Genomic DNA, 20,166 nt, shown 5'->3' with positions numbered 1-20,166 from the left:
GAAAGGACCTCATCATTTGCTTTCTTAGAAATGTGTCTATTAGCAGCCAGTTATGATAATGAAAAAATATTACATTTGAAGTTGCTGGGGTTACCTATTGATATAATCATACAAATAGAATGTGTTGTCGTTTGCTCCAGAACCTCACCATTGCTGTTTTAACATTGCAAAGAGTTGCTTCTAGGTTACCTGTATCCTGTCCAATAGACATTAAAAAGGTACCAACAGGGCTTCAGTGGTTGTAACTATAAACCAGGTGTAGGGTAGACATCATTTCATTGAAATTGCAACTAGCATAAGACACACATATGTGCATTTACATGCAAATGTATTGTGTATCTATAAATATTTGGGGTGAAAATGCTGATGGTTTGATATTCACATTTTATATTACAAGTCGATTATGTGGCAATGAGGTACTATGTGACCTATAAGCACTATGCCAGCAAACTTCACATTCTGCACTTTGAATTTCAACTAAGATGAAGAACTGAGTTCCTAAAATGTTTCTAAAGATGCCAAGATAAGTCAAGGAGTTATCATGCTAACTTCTACAGTTGGACACATTGCAATTGGAATGAGCACCTTCACTTAGAATATTAAGAAGTTTCCAAAAGCTTTCGCTATTTATCCCTTACATAATGCTTTTATGTTTAAAAACGAGTTTGCTACCTTTCACCTCTGAGATGGGGCTGGGAGCAAGTATTGACACTGTAGTTTGCAAAACCCTTTGGGATCTTTCAGTGTGTGCGTGGTGCTAAGTGAACTATTAATATGACTTAACATTTAGTGTGTGCCAAGTGTGCTGTGAGGCACATGCCAAAACAAATCATATTATCATTTTAACTCAAATCCTCCTGTGTTTCCTTTTTTAAACAGTCTTTCTGGTTGTCCAATTGCTGCAGCTGAAAAACTGGCAATGTCCCAGGATAAAAATCAGCTTGATTCTCCCCAAACTGGGCAGTGTCCTGACCAGGCCCACAGGTATGAACCCCCAACGATGTTCTCGGTGCTCTCTTCATCCAGGCTCCTGCACAGCGGGGCCTCTGGCCCTTCGTGTGTCAGTTCCCTGTGGCTCGGCCTCCTCTCTCAGCCCCAGTAGACCTGGGTGTGCAGCCCACCCCACTAGACCAGAGGCTGGTTTAGTTAATGACGTCGTTGCTGAAATGAACTACTAAACTCTTCAGAAGTTTAACTTGAAAGTCATCTCTTTGCCAAGGTAACATAATAGGGGTGAATCTAAAAGAATGAATATACCATAGCTTACATTAATCAGAATTATGGGTTACTAAGTATACCCACAAGTCAAATGAGCACCCCTTCATCACTGACTTCACCTTTCCGCCAGGAGAAAATGCCATCAAAAGTCACTCCTACCTTTCATCACATATATATAACAAAATATGTGATGTTATATATTCATCCTTCAGTTCCACAAACACATATAATGTATTTAAAACAAAAATTCATTCCATGATTGACAGCTATTACTAAAATATCTCCTATTGGTCCTGGTAACTCCCAGGCTCTTGGTGATGTCTAGAAATTTGGAAGATCTTACATCTAAATACTAAATTATGTATGTATGATGATATTTAATGTGAAGTTGTATGTTTATTGCCATAAAATCATTGTTGTAGGGAAAATGATTTCAGGATTAAGCTAGATGATCAGATAACTATTGTTACTGAGTCACTGAAATACAAAACCAGTTATTAGACATTTCCACGTTTTCAAGATATGGCTTCCCTTAATATTTTGCTTCTATAGATTTGATTAAAAGAGTCAAAATTGGCATTTAAATCACATGTGTGAAGAACATATGTCAAGTGAAAATCATGAATTACTGAATAAGTAGCAATTAAAAATCTTAAAGTAGGATTCTTGGTTGGTATGACTGTATACTCTAGTTTCTCCCCAGGTAAGCTAGTTAGCAAATATAGAAAGAACATTGAATTTCATTTTGCTCATTTCTTAAAATATTAATATTGTTTTAGATTAGAATATATATACAGCTTTAAGGCTCTAAACCAGGTTATATAGGCAATAATAAGATCAACTCGTTGTTCAGATGTTTTTATATAGCAGCTAAAAAGTTTTTGTAAAATCTAATCCAAAAAAACTCATTGAAAACTTTGACATTCTGATGAGTTTGACGATTTTTGGTGGAAAAAAGAGAAAAATATATTTTTTAATATTGCTAAATTTTGAAAGTATATTTGTTTATGTTCTCTTACCATTAGACCACAGCAGAAAATCAGTTGTGTTTTACTTGGCTGGAATCAGTGCTACACAAATATGATGCCCTTGTTTAATCCAAATACAACAATTCTAAAAGAATATATAATTCACGTTTAGCTTAGATTGTGATAATTATGTTGAAAATGTGATAGATATTATAATACAGTAAATTTGATTCACATTGAAATGATGGTAATTCAGTTGATAAAATATTGAAATACCATTTAAAGTATTACATATATCAGCAAAAACATTCTGACTGAAGGCAGGGAAAAAAGGTGAAAAGCCCAGGAAGAAACTCCCAATTGAGGAATCAAATCTCCGGTATCTGCACTGCCCCTCTTAGGCATCAGATTTCTGCCAGCTCTGCAGGACTGAGCAGGGTCTAGCATCACTTCTGAACGGAATATAATGACACTTCCTCACTGGTCACAGTTGCGACTATTCATTGCCAATCTAATGAACAAATGTAACAAGCAGAACGTGCACACCTTGTCAGTGCCTTAACCAGAATTTACTGATGGTAACATGGCTTTTTTTTTTTTTTTTTTTTTGAGATGGAGTCTTGCTCTGTCTCCCAGGGTGGAGTGCAGTGACATGATCTCAGCTCACTGCAACCTCTGCCTCCTGGGTTCAAGTGATTCTCCTGCCTCAGCCTCCTGAGTAGCTGGGATTATAGGTGTGTGCCACCACACCTGCCTAAGTTTTGCATTTTTAGTACAGACGGGGGTTTCACCATGTTGGCCAGGTTGGTCTCGATCTCCTGAGCTCAGATGATCGACCCGCCTTGGCCTCCCAAAGGGCTGGGATTATAGGCGTGAGCCACCACACCCACCTGACATAGCTTTCCTTTAAGAACTCAAAATGCTAACAAGCATCAAATATTTGCTCATGATGTCTTCATAAGATGAATGGAGGATTGCATATTCTTAATTTGCTGATGGGAGGACTGGGACACAGAGTACGCAGCATCATGGTAGCGACGTACAGCCCAGAGCATCTTTCCATCTGGCCCTATGGGTCCGGAGCACACTGCTCTGTCCTGCCATGGCCCCATCTCTCTTATTGTTCAGTGTCTCTGTGGATACCTTCAGGAGCGACGCACGTATCTATTGTAAATTCTGACACTAATGTGCTCACCAGTAGTTTCACTATATTTCTTTTGAACTGCTTCATCCCCCCTCTCCAGGACAAGCTTGGTGAAGCAAATTGAATTCAATTTCCCGTCACAAGCCATCACCTCTCCCAGAGCCACAGTGTCAAAAGAACAAGAGAAGTTTGGAAAAGTACCATTTGATTATGCCAGTTTTGATGCCCAAGTTTTTGGTAAACGCCCTCTCATACAAACAGTGCAAGGAAGAAAAACACCACCATTTCCTGAATGTAAGCTTTGAGCTCTAATACCCATTTCTCCAAAATGCTTCTTGTGTATGGGTGTATGTGTGTATCAGGGGCCAGGGGGCTGTACTTAAATATATGATATACTACATACAGCTGGCAGGAGAGGAAATATATTCGAGTGAAATACAATAAGGAAAACAATAATAAGTTGATCAATGTTACTGATTTTACACTGAAGTTACACATAATGTAGTGAATAGTTAATGAGTTAATTATTCTGCAAATACAATGCTATTGTTAAATCTAACTACAATAATTCTAAAGAAATATTTAACTCACAGTTAGCTGGAGTTTGGATTACTATATTGAAAAATGTGATGACTGTTGTAATGCAGTAATATTTATTTTTATTGAAATTATGGAAATTAATAGGTAAAATGTTGAAATGCTATTTAAAATATTACTCAACTCAGCAAAAGCGTTCAAACTGAAGGTGGAAGGAAAGGTGAGAAGTCTAAGAAACAATCTGAAAGTCAGGATTTTACTGTAATAGAAGAATGGTGTGGCTGTGGAAACTACTCACAAACTGAAGCATTAATATGGGAACACTTAAAATGCATTAATATTCTTTAATGCTAACACATCCATATAGAAGACCATAACTCAAGTATGGTATAATATATAAAACCGGGTGTTTTTTCTTCTTACACATTTCTTCAACTTGTTGGGAGTCCTTAAACATTCTAATGAAAAGGTGTGAAAGGAAATATTGGGAACCAATCGAAGCCATGATTTCTTCATTATGGTCACTTAACTTCCACAAAGGAAGGAGCTAAATAATGCGCACGTTGCGTTCTCCTAGACCATGAATTTTTTACAACATTCTGCATAGCCATAGAATCCCTTTGAACTTATACCAGGCTACGGAAACTGAGTGCTCTTAAGAGCACAGAATGTTTATACATTGTGTGATGTTGATGAATTCTTTCAGAGAACTAGAATTTCATCTAAACCCAGTAGTAAACAGACTTGAAAGGAATTTGCCTATCAGGGAGAGGTACATTACACTCTAAAAGACATTTTACTTAATCTTATCAAATATACGTTCCAACTAACATAAATAACCACTAACAACCTGTTAGATTTAGGGGAAAAGTTATACACACATAGTTTTATATCTATCTATCCATGCAATTTTATGTGTGCCTATACAGATATACAATTTTATTATATATACACGCAGTATACACACATACATATATGTTTAATTCTGGCAAAGCTAGTTACTAAGAGCATTCAATGCACTCATATAGTATGGATATTGATTTTTTAAAGTGCAAAACATTCAGTGACATTTTCATATTCTTGTAATTATAGAAATATAACATTTGCCAGTGTTTTAAGTTTTGTTTTATGAAAAGTAAGATTCAAATATTTAAAATAAAATATTAATATAAAATAAAAAGCTAAATGTTTTTATATTAACTCACATTAAATCTTGAGTATTTCTCCTGTAACCTTGAGTGATGTTTACAAATACTCAAGAATGAAGAGAAATATGTTTAATTCTATCTCTCAGTAATGCTTTGGTACCCACAACAGAAACATAAAATGGAAACTCAGCCTTGATAACTAAATTGCCTTTCTGTTCACCTTGAGAACATTTCCTCCCTGCCCTTTATTTATCTCTGTCTTCCTAAATATGCAAAATGCCAGCTGATTAAAGACTCCACCATCTATTTAGTTCCATCTAGTTGGATGAAGAACAACTTCTACTGGTTTAAGGACAAAACAAGCCTGCATATCAAATAATAAAAATACAATTCCATGTCTAAGTAGAAATTGTTATTGTGAAAACAAATATTGAAAGGACACATTTTTTTTTTCCACCACTGGAATCACTGGTACTCACATATATGCAGTTTTCCAGTGGGCTTGCCTTAAACTCTCTGTAGTCCCTGGTGGGTTTTGCAAGTGCGTTTTTCTATCTACAATTTTTGTCACAAATGTTGCCAGTGCACCTGCCCCATAACATTAGTTATGGAGTTTTTGTCATAAGAAGTGTAAATACAAAAATATTAAGAGAATAGGCTTTCTCTCCACGCAATTACATCATTTGTTCTGTGAATCTCTGGGAAAACAGGTCTGGATAACCTTCATTTAATGTTCCCATGGATAATGGATCGTGTTTTAATTTATTCTTCACATATTTTAATGCAAGAAGTTACGTCTTTAAAAAAAACAAATCTACTTAATGACTAAAACCACGTACATGCAATTGCTAATCAAATCTCTCTTCAACAGCAAAACATTTTTCAAATCCAGTGAAATTTCCTAATCGACTGCCTAGTGCAGGCGCCCACACCCAGAGCCCTGGCCGTGCCAGCTCTTATAGCTACGGTCAATGTAGTGAAGACACCCACATAGCAGCAGCTGCTGCCATCCTGAACCTTTCCACCCGCTGCAGGGAAGCCACAGACATCCTCTCCAACAAGCCACAGAGTCTGCATGCCAAGGTAGGCCAGTCCAAGAGCCTGGAGGGTGGGCCAGCGACTGAACCGTGAGAATAAACTGCCTTTCATGTTCCTAACCACATTCACTACCACTCCGCTCCCCCACCTCTGAAGCGATCCCCTCCCTGTCTCAGGAAGAGGCTCAGAGGAACACAGGCAGGGATGAGTTTGGTGGGGTCAAAGAAGGATGAAAGTGTGCACATCTTGCTCGTGGCTCCTCTTGAAGTTGGGGTACCAAAGTTTGGGGAGAAGTGAGTTACAGAGATGGGTTGGGGAGAATTTACATATTTCAAAGCTATTTTTGCGATGGGGAATTTGGCACACGAGAAAAGAGGGTTGCTATTAAAATAAATCTCAACAATGGAAGCTTTCCAGTGTCTGCAAATCAAAGATGGTAAGAAATGTGTGACCAAAGGGTGACTTGTAAAACATTTGCAAAATTGACCCATGAAATTTTATCATTGCATATGTTACTATTGTGTAACATAAGATAGTCTGAGTCGCCACAGTATTCTCCAGGGACACGTGGTAGAACCTGGATACATTAAATCAACAGGAGATGATTCAGGGAGAGTTGAGAACTCAGGGCATTCAAATACAAAATCACATTCTGTGAAGTTTTAAAAACACCACATTTCTGAAGCCCATGAAATTAATCACATTTCTCCAATACCCTCTCCTTTCCTTCCCAATTGATACTGAGAAGTAACTTGATGAAAAAAAAACAAAGATCCTTCATGCCCTTTGACAGCGAAGGGCTTCTGATGCCACAGTCACAGCGATCCACAGAGCTTGTAAGAGCGGCTCAGCCATTTGCCCCTGCTGTCAGCTGGAGCAGAAACTCCTATTTACAGAAAGGGCTTCAGTTCAAAGAAATGATTTCCCTACCTAGATGGCTGAAGCCACGGAAATAAGTTACCCAGACTCACTTGAGAAGAAATGTTACCCTGCTTTATGTGGAAGATTTTCTGAGTTAAATGCCAACCCTGAAACCTGAGCACTTGAAGACCACGGCTTCTCTTTTCCCCTTTAAGTGTGCGGGTCCCCGGCATGGTCAGCTGCTGCCTGTGCTGTGCCAGGCCTTCAGGAGAGCAGGTAACACGGTGCCACCGAGCATTTGACAGAAGAATCAGAATTAGCTTCTGGACAAAACTGAGCCAAGTAAACCCCAGGAAGAGTTGGTGGCCAAAAACCACTCAAAAACAATTTTTAAACAAATGAGGTTCTTAAACAAAGAGAAGCACATCCTCTAAAAATAAAAAAGATATACATATGTATACCAGGCCATCCAAATTCAAAAGATTCCAATCACAAATTATTTACCTAGGTGATTTAGGGAATTTTTAAATGCAACTTTATTTTGAAATTCATTTTTAAAAATCTGAATAAAGTTCTCATTTTAAAAGGTATATATATTCTAGTAGCTATCTACTTGGAGAAATACTAAAATAGCTTCCTTCTTAGTGCCTTATCATTTGGTTGTTCAGGCTGTCCTATGAGAATATAGGAACCAATATTATAATTATTAATATTACTGAAATTACTTGGGTAAGTGGTTCTAGAATGAATACTGTCCATCTGTGCCTATAGATGTGTTCCTGTTCCTCAGAATTCTGCCTCTCACCTTTAGATTCTCCGTCTTCTATGACAATGACACCAAGCAACATATCAAAGATGACTAAAATTACAGTGCTTTTTCCCTTATCAATATATGTTCTCTTTTAAAAACATATTTTTGGTTAGAAAAGCAATTGGTAGATGGACACATTTCAAAAAACCAAATAGTCGATTTTCAGTGTGTGTTCTCGGGCTCCTGGCGGGAGAGCTTGGTGCCAGGCTGCTCCACGGAGCTCATCCTGCATGCCCAGGTGACAGGAGCTCACCGCATGCCTCAGCCTTTCAGTGCCAACCAAGTCTTAACTGCAGAAACCAAACAATAGATGTGGTGACGAGGGTGGAAGAGACAGAGAGCACACAGATTGACTTCCCAAAGGAGTTTGTTATGCTGGGAGTTCTAAAAACCATTTTCCCATGAAAATTGTCTTCTTTGCATAGTAGTTGCTAAAATGGGATAAATATGGTGACCTAGATGGTCACTTTGTGCAGAATCCTTCTGCCAGTGCATGCATACACACACACACACACACACACACACGTGCACACATGCACGTGCACACATTTGCGTACAACTGTAACGATTTCTAGAATCTATCCTGGTTGGACCTTATTTTCTTAATGTTGAAGAGAATCTCATATATTCCTGAATTAACAAAAGATAATTATTTTAGCAAAAGTGAGAGAAAGCCAAGGTAATTCACCCTGAAACTGAGCCTCTGATGAAACCATGCCTGATGTGGGCCTTTTCTGTTGTCAGTTCTGCCTTTTACTTAATGTAGGAATAAGCAGAGACAGACTTTGCCTCCACATTGAATGCTAGCCTGATTCTCTCTCCCCTATTATTTGATTCTTCCATGATGGTAGGCTACTAGTATGCTTATTTCTCATAGCTCAAATCCATAGATCTCTTGAGTTTCATGTGTAGAAACGAGGGTCTTGAAATATACAGCTTCAGCGGAGCACTTTGGATATATTAGCAAGCTATCCTGGTAGATGGACTCATAGCTGAACCAACCAAAGGTCTCTAAGTGCTGGACACAGGTTAGGGTCAGTCATAGACTTTGCTCTTGAGGAGCTTACCAATAAAGCAGGAGAAAAGAAGTGACCCTCTGGGAGCTGTCCCTGCCTTCTGGGTAGAGAGCTAAGCTTGAAGAGGCGAGCTTCCTTTCGTCCAGGAAAGGCATGCTGGCTTTGCAGGGAATTTGACCAGAACTTGGTTGAGGGCTGATTTCTTAGTTCCCCTCTATTTGCATCCAGTTCTTTCTTTTACACAATGAGCATCTCTTATTTGCATAAAGCATCCCATAGGAGCATGAATTACAGATCTTACCGTCACCCATGGGCACAACCTTTTTGACATCAAGCCAAAGAACACTAACTTTGAAATTGCCTTCATGCCCACATGTTGGGGCTAATACAGATTAACTGGCTGTACGCAATCTTACAACGGACTCCAAGCTTAATGGGCAATCTGAATTGGTGCTTTGTAAAATCGCTACTCTTATGGAAGATCATAGGTTGTTTTCAGAGGGGCAAAAAAACTTTGATTTCCTACACACTTTAAAAATATAATGAAGGATGATATGGACATTCCAAAATGTTCTCCTCCTTGCAAAGTCTCTTGGCTCCCAAAACTGGAACATGTCACTGATCCACCCCTTCCCAACACAGAGGGCTTATGCTGCTGTTCACATGGTCATCCATTCACTCAACCAGCATGCCTCAAGTGTAGGCTCCCATCACGCTCCAGTCTGAAGGCACCAGTGCTGTGACATTGCCAATCACTGCCCAAACCAGAGCCCATTATGTCCCGAAGGCAGAAGATTTTCAAAGGAATTATTTATTTGTTAAAATACAATCCAGCATAGATATAACATATTTGTACCACCAATATGTATCTCTTTGAGGAATTAAATCAGGAGAAAACAATTAACACTATCAATGCTTAGTGGATGACATAATGGTTAAAGGTAAATTTGTCTGAAGTATTAGCTTTATTTACTTAATTTTTTAAAATTTTCTTTTATTATTATTTTTTTGAGACAGAGTCTCACTCTGTCGCCCAGGTTGGAGTGCATTGGTGTAATCTTCACTCACTGCAACCTCTGCTTCCCGGGTTCAAGCAATTCTCCTGCCTCAGCCTCCCAAGTAGCTGGGACTACCGGCTTGCGCCACCACACCTGGCTAATTTGTATGTTTTTAGTACAGACAGGGTTTCACCATGTTGGCCAGGCGGGTCTTGAACTCCTGACCTCAGGTGATCTGCCTGTCTCGGCCTCCCAAAGTGCTGGGATTACAGGCCTGGGCCACAATATCAACTTTATTTTTATTCTAAAACTTTTTTTCTTTCTTTTTTTTTTGTTTTGAGAGAAGATCTGCTCTGTCACCTAAGCTGGAGTGCAGTGGTGTGATCACAGCTCATTGCAACTTTCAACTTCTGGGCTCAAGTGAGATTCTCCTGCCTCAGCCTCCCAAAATTCTAGGATTACAGGCACGAACCACTGTACCCAGCCTGATTCTAGAACTTGGTTGTAAGATGCATATAGTGTCCTTCATTTTAATTTGGAATTAATATGATTTGGAAGACACAAAGGGGCCACAGTTCCAAAGAGCTCCCCTTTGGTCTTGCCACAGGGCCACAGGTGGGAGAGAGTCCTGGGTCTACTGGGCCTCCTGAGCATCTTCCTCTGGTACAGGCCTCAGGCAGATGCACCCCCGTTTTCTTCCTTCCTCCCACCCTGATCACCAGAGGTAGGAACAGGCCTTACAGTCTATCTTTATCCTCATCACTGCTGCTTGCCAGGCATTCTGTTGTTTGTTTTGGTGTTTTCCCCACCTGTTTAGACAAAATGGCATATGCAGAGTGTGCCTTAAAAGAAAACAAAAAATTGACACTTGCTTGAAATGTTTAAAGTTCAAAGTCTGTTTTGTGCTTGAACAAGGCCTAGAAATAACATGATGTGGCATCGCCATTCTTGCCGCCTAGTATCAGGAAGTCTGGCGACCCTCTGGGCGGTGAGAACCCTGATGCCGCCTTTTCTGGTAACTTGAAGAGTGGGGCAGATTTGCCACACATTCTGAGTGAAATGTTATGAGGGTCTTGGGTCAGGGATCACAAGGCACTGGTTGATACAGGTGCAAGGAAACCAGCTATTTAATAATTGGCTTTTTAGCCCTGTGTATAGTAGCCTAAGGACATGTCTTTTTTGGTATTCAGAAACCTCGTCCAAATCCCTGAATCTAAAGTAAAAGTTGAAAAAACAAACTCGGTCAAATTATTATGATTATCAGCTGTCATTTATGCAAGACGTATTATGTGCCAGGTACTATAAGTAAGCATGTGGCTCACATTAATCCCTTTTAATCCCCTAGAATTTCTGTAAAGCAGATATTATTATCCCATTTTGCAGATGAAAAAACAGTAGTACAGAGATACTAAAGTACTTTCTCTGAGTGGCACAACCATAATTATTGGAACAGAAATTTTAACTAATGCCTGTCTAACTTCTCTTCTTAAGATCTTAGAGCAGCTAAGCTCCTGGCCAACCAGCGTGGACTGTGATTCCAAGTCCCAAAGATCTTGGGGAAGCTGTGTTAAATTTCATTTAAATTTTATACCTTATATTAGTTATTTCTTCTCCGATCATTTCTCCTCTGTTTATATTGAGTGTATTTTGCAAATTTATAATCTAAACAGCTTTAATAATTACCATTTAGTAAGAATAAGATATTTTCGTTTCATCTGTTTACTGTTAATACCCTGCTTACTTTGGAAACATATTTAACATAGCTTTCAGTATGGAAAAGATACCCCCACAACAAAAAACCTTGAAGCAAGAATAAAAAACATCAGCTGCTAGATGAAAGCCGGGGGCTAATTATGGCAGAAACCTAATCAGAAGGACACTTAGTTTTGCACTTCCTCTCAGCCAAGTCAACAGGGAAAAGATGGCAGGTGACCCATCCTGTATTCAGCAGACAGCTTGCCAAGTCAGGAAAACAGTTCTTTCTTGTTTTATCAATGTTTAGAAAATTAATAATTTTCACAAGATAACATTTAAGGTAAAATTCCAATTTTATCTTTACTTTGTCGCAAACTTTGAATGTGTGATCACTTAAAATTGCTAAAACAATATAATGTTATCATTTGCCTGAAAAATAGTAGAAGAAAATAGCCACAAGCCTACCTTCTATATACAAAGACCTACAATCGTTTTTGTATTTTCCTTTTGGTTCTTTTTCAGAAAACACATTTCTCTCTTTTTTCCCTAGTTGCAAATATAGTAGGAATGCCACATTGTTCTCTGCTGTCAGTGATACAAGTATTTTCCATGTAGAAACAGTGTTCATAATTATCACTTTCCTGACCACATAATATGCCATTAAATAGGGGTAGCATATTTTTATTAAGTATTTCTCTGTTAGTGGCCATCTAGGTCACTTCTTATTTTGTAGTAAAGATAAGGATTACAATGAGTAATTAGTTCAACCTTCAGTTTAATTATAATTTACATTAAATTATAAAATTACCTTCACTAAAAATCTATATGCATAAAAAATAAGTTTCTTGAAGGCAGAAACAACCTATTTTCCAATTTTATTTTCCCTAGAATATAGTGTCTTAAAAATGTGAAGTGCTTTCTCAATAACTTAATGAATAAATAAAACATAGGTAGTATCATCAGTAGCTCAAAAGTGGCTGGAATCGATGGCCTGGGATATCCCCTCTCAGTCGGAAAGAGCATGAATAGCAGTAATCCCATACCTACCCCCAAGAGAACTTTAAATTTAAATACTTAAAATAAGGATCCAGAATAACACTTGAAGAAATCAGAATATTAGAAGTTTGAGGGGGTGGGAGATGCATATCTGCCACAGCTCCCCCAGCCCCTCCCTCCCTTTTGTGCTGCCATTTGGAGTTTCAAGCACAGAGAGAAGTGATGCCCATTGATACTGCTCTGAATAAAAGCCCATGCTGTAAACGTGTGATCGCCCATCTATGGGCAGAAAGGGACCCTTCTCTGGTACTGCGTGTAATTGTTGAAGGCATCTGTGCGCTCACTTAAAGCCCATCTGTACCCTGCTCCCCAGCGAGCCGCCCGCTCTCTCCCAGTGAAGTCAGGTGCTCAGAGCAGCAGGCTGGGCGCAGGATGTAGGAAAGCGCCTCTTTTAAACATGAGGAGCGATTGACTCAAAATGTGTAATCGTAACAACTCCTAGAATCTATCATTGTCTTAATGGACTATTTAGAATTTTTGTCTGTAAAAACTAAAATATATATTAATCTTGTCTTGGAAGAGTTGATATTTTTCAGAGAAATCGAATCTGCACTATTTATGGGTTTTGCACTATAAAACTCTGCAGCCCAGTCACATGGCTTCTTTTTCCTAAGCCATCTGTCACAGAGGTCTGGAATTTTATGTGAATGTTGGTTGTGCAGTCTTAACCCAAGTTTTTTTTTTTTTATTTTTTTATGAAAAATGTCAGCAACTACAATATTTAGCATTTTACTTTACGTTGGCCATTAAACTTGATTACTATAGCTCTGTTTCATTGCTATTTACATGTCAGCTACGAAGCCAAAAATTGTTTTGATGCGCTCCTGGCAGAATACATTGTGAGATCGTGGAGAGAGAGCACACGTGGCACTGATATGGTTAATATCTTGGATTTTTGTAACTAAGGTTTATTAATGCTGGTATAAAAATGTATTTGATATTATACAGATGGCATAAGATGTTGTGGTTACTAAGTTATTATCCCGGATAAGCTGTACTGCCAAATTCGGGGCTTAAAACTATCACGAGAGATTAAACTATTTACTAAAAAGGGACAGAAAGATACGGCCAAAGCATCTTAGTACAGCATATTAGAAGTGTATTTACCTCCCACAAATGTAGTAAAGCATATCTATCTCATAGGCTGAGAGATTGAAAATACGAACTTTGCAGGTAAAACAAGCAAATAAAAGAAGGGCTTTTATTTTCTAAGTCAGGCACAAGCAGCAAGACCAGCTGACGCAGACCAGTGGCGCCTGTTTAGGGGCTGGGAGTGAGGGTTGTTTAAAGGGAAGAGTTAAAACAAATCCCCTGGGAAGTATCTGGTTACCACAAGAGTTAAGGATCTTGCTAAATATTCAAAGAAGAGTGGCCAGCCAAAAGAAAAAAAGAGAGTAGCCAAATTATCAGGAAGTTAATTTTAAATTGATGGAAGATGGAGAAAATACCAGAAAGGTGTTATTTGATCCACTTAGAAAAATGACAGGCACCTTCCTCCTACCTTCGGAGAATGACTGCATAGTAAGTAATGTTCACAATTCATGACACCACATGAGCCGTCCCAGTGTGCGAATCTTGCAGAACATACGAGGCATGTGAGCAGTTTGCTGGAGCTTGAACCAAATACAGAATGGGGTACTGTTCCTCCTGACACAGAAAAACAAAACCAAGAAATAACACATGGCAAAAGGTAGAAGGTATCTCAAGAAGAAATATTGTGCAGTGAATTTAGTTTTAAGTCTCACACTAAATGTGGAGAAAATAAGCCCTTTTGTAGTATTCTGAAGTTTTCACTATAGGGCTTCAACCTCAGTCAGGCTGTCAGCTGCTACCCAAAGCACGCCCTCTATCACCACCGGGTGAAGTGTGGTTTGCACTGTCTGCCTCCGTGTCCCTGCCCCCTACAGTTGAGCAAAGCGTTTACGGCTCAAATAGCCTAGGGTAAAATGTTGCTTTTATATTAGTTTAATATTCCAATAAAAATTATCTTCCAGCGGGTTATTTTTGCATATTTCTCATGTGAGATTAATATTATGATTTGAAGGGTTGGAAAGTTATACATGCCTTTTGATAAACACAAATGTGAATGCTTTAAATGATGAATTGGGAGTGATAATTCTGTAAACTAGAAAAGAAGATGTAAAGCTAAACTTGTAAATGTGTGTGTATATGTGCGTGTGTGTGTGTGTGTATATATATATATATTTTTTTTTCCATAAAACCATTTTAGCCAATACATTTAGTATTTGGAGCATCTTATTTACATTAAGCTTACTTTGTTTAAACCCAGAAACACAAAGCTCACTAATGGGGCTGTTCTTAAAGTCTGCCTAAGAATTGAACATTACCCAATGCAAATCAGAAAGCTAGATTTAAAAGCAGATATACTTACATAAAAGCTTACATTTAAAATGATCCCTTAAAAGCCCCACATGGCTAGGCTGTAACTGCAAACTGCTTACATGTGTTTCTGTTTCCTATTGTATACTAGGGAGCCGAAATAGAAGTGGATGAAAATGGCACATTGGACTTAAGCATGAAAAAAAATCGAATCCTGGACAAGGCTGCACCCCTAACTTCCTCTAACACTTCTATTCCAACTCCTTCCTCTTCCCCATTCAAAACAAGCAGCATTCTGGTCAATGCGGCATTCTATCAGGCTCTTTGTGACCAAGAGGGCTGGGACACTCCTATCAACTATAGCAAAACTCACGGGAAGACAGAGGAGGAGAAAGAGGTACTGTTTCCATATGTCAATCAGTAAGTTGAAGACAGTGTGATTGCAGGGTATCACTAGCTCTTCCCTCCTAAATTATGTTTCACATTCCTGTTTAGATGATATGTAATTTTGTACCTTGCTTTAGATTTTGATAAAGTGATGATTTTTAATGCCAGAGGAAATTCATTAACAAATCCAACTTTCATTATCACTTGCCTAAAATAATGTCACTATAGTGAATTTTATTCCTATTAAGGCTGAAATTTTGTGCCCTGCCCAAGAGATTATATTATCTATCCCTTCATATAACAGCTGTAAGGGGCAATGTATTGCTCAACATTGAAATGCCAGCTTACTAATTCTCTCTGAACCAGAGGGTTGAAGATGAAATCAAATCAGGGTCAAGTAAGAATCTCTGAGTCATGTCAGATTTCTTTCCATGGTTTTGTGAAGGAACTGTGTTAGCATACCTATGTATAGATTCATTGTTTGAGGCATTGGATCGAAATGTTGGATGTCTAAATCAAATTAATCTTAAAGTCAAGGAGATCTATTTGTGTATTTGATTATCTTGGAGGTGGTTTTGGCCCCGAAAGCCAGATGGTGCGACGGTGCAGGAATCCATCTAACCTTTGCCTTATGGCTTGAGCCACCTGACTAGGCCTGATTAGCCATGGACTACTCAGTGTCATTCAAAAGAACCGATAGTCAGAACTCTCAATTGTTTAGACTCTATGTAATTGCAGATGTGACCTTAATTATTACAGTAAGTAATCCTATTTAGCTGTTTGTCAGGGAAGTTGTTGATAGGCTTGCCAGTTGATATGTGTAAAGAACTGAAATAGCCATTCTCTGCAGAAGTGTGCAACACCCTTTACAGCTTTTTGAAGTTTAGAGACTTTGGGTGGTGAGATCTAATTTGATTTTTGCACATGCTTAACATCTCAGAGTATAAGTCAACATACACAGTTTTGATCACAAGATTGGGCTGTTTTTCCTTCCCTTTGCCCTTCCCTTCCCTTCCCTTCCCTTCCCTTCCCTTCCCTTCCCTTCCCCCTCTCCTCTCCCCCCTCCCCTTCCTCCCTCCCTCCCTCCCTCCCTCCCTTCCTTCCTTCCATTCTGTCTTTCTTCCTTCTTTCATTCAGCACAGTTTTGCCAAGATCTCCAAGTCCAGTCAGTGACATGGGACCTGGATATACAGCAATGAATAGGACACGCTTCTACTATGCCTGTGTGCCACAGTCATATGTGTACTCAGAAGACTAACTTGTAACCAAATATACTGATAAACAGAGTAACATGCACAGGCACTTAATGTGGAGAGGGAGGAATGGCTAACTGCATCAGGTGGCTGGGTGTGGACCCCTGGAAGACGCCCTCAGCATCTGAGGCAGCCTGTGTGTCTCCACCACTCAAGCCATCACATGAAAGGATGAGGGGATTCACACACTGCAGCTTTTGATTCGATTCTCTCATACTGGCCTTAGTCATTTCATTCTGCTTGACTTTTCAAGATTCACCCAAAGCATCTAAGGATGGCCTTAATTAATCTATCATAGTACTATTTTAGAAGAATCATTTATTAAAATAATACATGTTTGACTATAACGAACATGAAACTGACACATGCAAAGTATAAGAAGCTCATTTCCCTTAAATGACGACCACAAACTGGCAAGAGTGCATCTTTCCCCCGACCACTGTGCCCACTGCCACCTCAGACTTGTGCCAAAGAACAGAGGTTACACCTAATTCTGACTATGTGTATCATCTAAAAGTCTGTCAGTGTTCACATCCCTCGAGTATCCTGCACATCTTGACTGAAATGGAAGTAAGCAGTAAGCTAGGAAGTGGGAAGGTTAAGAGGCACAATTGTGATGAGATCAAAATTGTTGACGCAGAGTTAGCTTTGGGTAAGGGAATGTCCTTCAACTCACACGACTGCTTAATCTCCAGCCAGGCCACTGCTGCTCAGATCATGGCACATTGCATCTACAGCCCTAAAGGGAAACTTGACCCTTGGCCCAGGATGTGTGGATGTGGGTCCAGTAGAAGTCCTTATGTTACAGGAAGGACAGTGTCTCATGAATTAAGTATAACTGCTTCATGCAGGTTCAAAATCCCAACATGTTCTCATTTCTGGGAGTATCTCAGTGCCATGTGCAGAGTGGCATTTGGGCTTTCTGCACTCATCCTTGTGATTATGGCGAATGCATTCACCAGAAAGTGTCAGGCATAAGCATCCAATCCTGGGTAGTAACAAAACACATTTGCCTCAAGTAGGTTCTCATCTTCATCTAGGGTGTCTTGCATTGTTTGACAATGATTATACTTTTGTGCCCTCAGCAACGATGTCAACATTGCACTCTTCATGTTCTCAGAGACCCATTCCTATCACCTCCTTAGCCACAGTTCTTATCACCTAGAATGCCAGAAAATGAGATTTCGTAAGAAATATTTTACGTTACTTTTTAATCCTGCTTTTGCTTAATTTCAAAAAATCATCTGGATTTATCTTTGTAGCTTTATAGATTCAACTTGAGTATGTTTTTATCTCATGCGTATATATCTGGGACAGTATTTCATTTCCCAGCAAATTCACACACACAAAATGGGATTCTTTAGAGTGGATTTATGCTCTTTACAGAATGGCTTACTTACTCCAGGTCTGACAACACAGGCTTGGACTGCTACAGTTTTCAACCTAAGTATTGTGACATCTGGAATTTAGAAGCTATGTCGGAATTCAGTGTCACTAAGAGTATCAGGGAGGACTTTGGAGATGCTAAGTGAGCTCTTGGACTCAATGTGCTTGCCCTAGGTTTGAGCTGACAGAATATTTGTCTAAGCTAAATGCTTTTTGTCCCAGCTATCTGAACAGGGTGATTCATTGCTTGGGGATGCTAAGGCTGGTGGAGACACACACATAAAAGTACTTCTGAATCACTCTAACTCCTGATATGGTTTCTCACCCTTGTTCTCTGTTCCCTCATCTGTGCCAAGGTAACCTACTAACAGTACTTTTCACATCCTGTTCTGAATCTTGAAAATGAAAAATGTAATGTTTGGTAGGTATTATTCTGAAAAATTAGATTGTATTAAATGTGCTCATTGAGAAGCTATCAGAGGGATACCACGTACAATAAAATAAAGATAGGGAACCTTTATATACAATATCTCATTATCCCAATAATCCTGAAAAGCAGGATGATTATCAAATTTTTTAGAGGAGAAATTTGAACCCTAGGGAGCTAAAGTTGTTGCTCCTGGTCATATGAAATTAAGTCATAGGCCTAGAATTCCCTACAACAAATAAAAAAAAGAGAAAAAGGTAAATGAGGAAAAGGAAAAGAAAAAAAAAATCACCAAAAACTGGAGACTGCTTAGGGAACATTGAGAAAAATTTAATAGTACAGACAAAAGAGAAGAATGAAGAAATGGCAGGTGGCAAGGTGTGTTGGCAGCAACAGTTGTCTAATGTGTTTCTGCGGGTGCAGGACTGGAACTCGTGTGACCCAGGCAAGTACACACGATGTGACTACAAAAACCAGTTCCAGGCCTGGTCCTATTTTGTCACTTTCCAGTGAGCTTCCCTGGAATAGCTACGTGTGTTCCAGACAATCTATTGTTCACATTTGGAGACTGGAATGTGGTATGTCCCTGCTCCCACCCACGTCTTTCCCTTTTCCACTTTCCTCTTCCCCACCGCATAAGACACATACACAACCAGAAATTGAGTGATTATTTCTAATTCATTGTTATCTAGTTCATATGCACAACAGTTGCTTAATTTTGGTGGTAATTTTCAGAAAATATTGTCTGTCTCTCTCAGTGAAATAGCCTGTCCAGATGCCCCCTAAAAAAAATTCCTGAATTTGGAAAAAACTCAAAATATCTCGAAAGGAAAGTGTTGAGAAATAACTAGGGCTGTCACTTTGATTCAACTGTCAGTTCTCCAAAGATTTCAGGGCTTAAAATGTTAAGAGTGCCAGATGCTATTATCTGTTATTCATGTTACCATTATGTCCTGGTCTTTACTGAAATCAATATAAACTTCCATCTGTACGTTAAAGGAATTTCATTGCATGCATGTACTGTCTAAACACACACATATATACCACATCCTCTTTTACACAACCACAAAATAAAATTATTATTTTCAAAATTATACTTTAAATTTTGGAAAAAGATTTTTACAAATGCTATTGATTTACACTGGCTGCCGTTTAGGAATTCATTCAATATAAAATGCCTCCATAACAAAACTAATTCTTTTAGTGACAGCCACCTGGATTTTAATACATATACTCTCTGCAGGTTTCTAATGGTAGAATGTTGAGCAAAGAAAAAGGGAAAAGACAAATATTTCATAAAACAATTGTATGCATATGAGTCTATGTGTTAAAGTTACAAAATATTTAAAAGGTCATATGCAATAAAATTATCCTGTTGAAACATTACCACATATTACTACACCAAAATAAATAACATATATCCTGCAAGTTTTATGTTTATATTATTTAGTAAAATAATAAACTTTCATAATTGATTATTTCTTTCAAAATTCCCCATTCTCTTGCCTTCCATAATTATAGATTCAGGCCTAAAACAACAGCTAGAAACTTGTAATCATCTGTAAATATACAGGTCTTATTGGAGAGACTTTGTTCATAACTTTGCCATAAGTAATAAAATGGCTCTTTTTACTTTATGCCATTTTCATTAAAAAAAAAAATCAGCATCTAAACAGAAAAACGAAGGCTGTTCCACGTTGAGACAATATTGGATTTAGCATTTGTATCTACTTTCAAAAAGCCAAGACATTTTTAAATTATAGTGGAAAATACTACTCAGGCCAAATCCAGATAGGACTAAATAAAGTGGATGGTGGAATTATCAGGTTTAAGGCCTTAAAATTTGGAATTTTTTTCATTTTAGCCATTTACAGCATAACACT

The 20,166-nt window shown here is 38.6% G+C and overlaps 1 protein-coding gene and 1 long non-coding RNA gene across 5 annotated transcripts in view; one reads left to right on the top strand and one right to left on the bottom strand.

The window, feature by feature from the left end:
- ST18 (suppression of tumorigenicity 18, zinc finger) overlaps positions 1 to 20,166 on the top strand; it is a 325,337-nt gene that overhangs the window by 259,451 nt on the left and 45,720 nt on the right. For all 4 annotated transcript variants that reach the window (XM_011994467.1, XM_011994468.1, XM_011994469.1 and 1 more), the window contains 4 exons: positions 880 to 984; positions 3,431 to 3,624; positions 5,887 to 6,098; positions 14,982 to 15,227. In XM_011994467.1, the coding sequence (XP_011849857.1) occupies positions 880 to 984; positions 3,431 to 3,624; positions 5,887 to 6,098; positions 14,982 to 15,227 (757 nt within the window). The remainder of the gene's footprint in view (positions 1 to 879; positions 985 to 3,430; positions 3,625 to 5,886; positions 6,099 to 14,981; positions 15,228 to 20,166) is intronic.
- Positions 10,080 to 14,132, bottom strand: LOC105549819. Its single transcript, XR_001007623.1, has 2 exons — positions 13,992 to 14,132; positions 10,080 to 10,548 (listed from the first exon to the last, which is right to left on the bottom strand). It is a non-coding gene; the product is annotated as an uncharacterized LOC105549819 (long non-coding RNA).

The sequence above is a fragment of the Mandrillus leucophaeus genome, unplaced genomic scaffold, assembly GCF_000951045.1.
Source record: "Mandrillus leucophaeus isolate KB7577 unplaced genomic scaffold, Mleu.le_1.0 Scaffold458, whole genome shotgun sequence".
Classification (NCBI taxonomy): domain Eukaryota; kingdom Metazoa; phylum Chordata; class Mammalia; order Primates; family Cercopithecidae; genus Mandrillus; species Mandrillus leucophaeus.
Note: the sequence above shows the minus strand (reverse complement) of the source record. Positions and strands in the feature narration are given on the sequence as shown.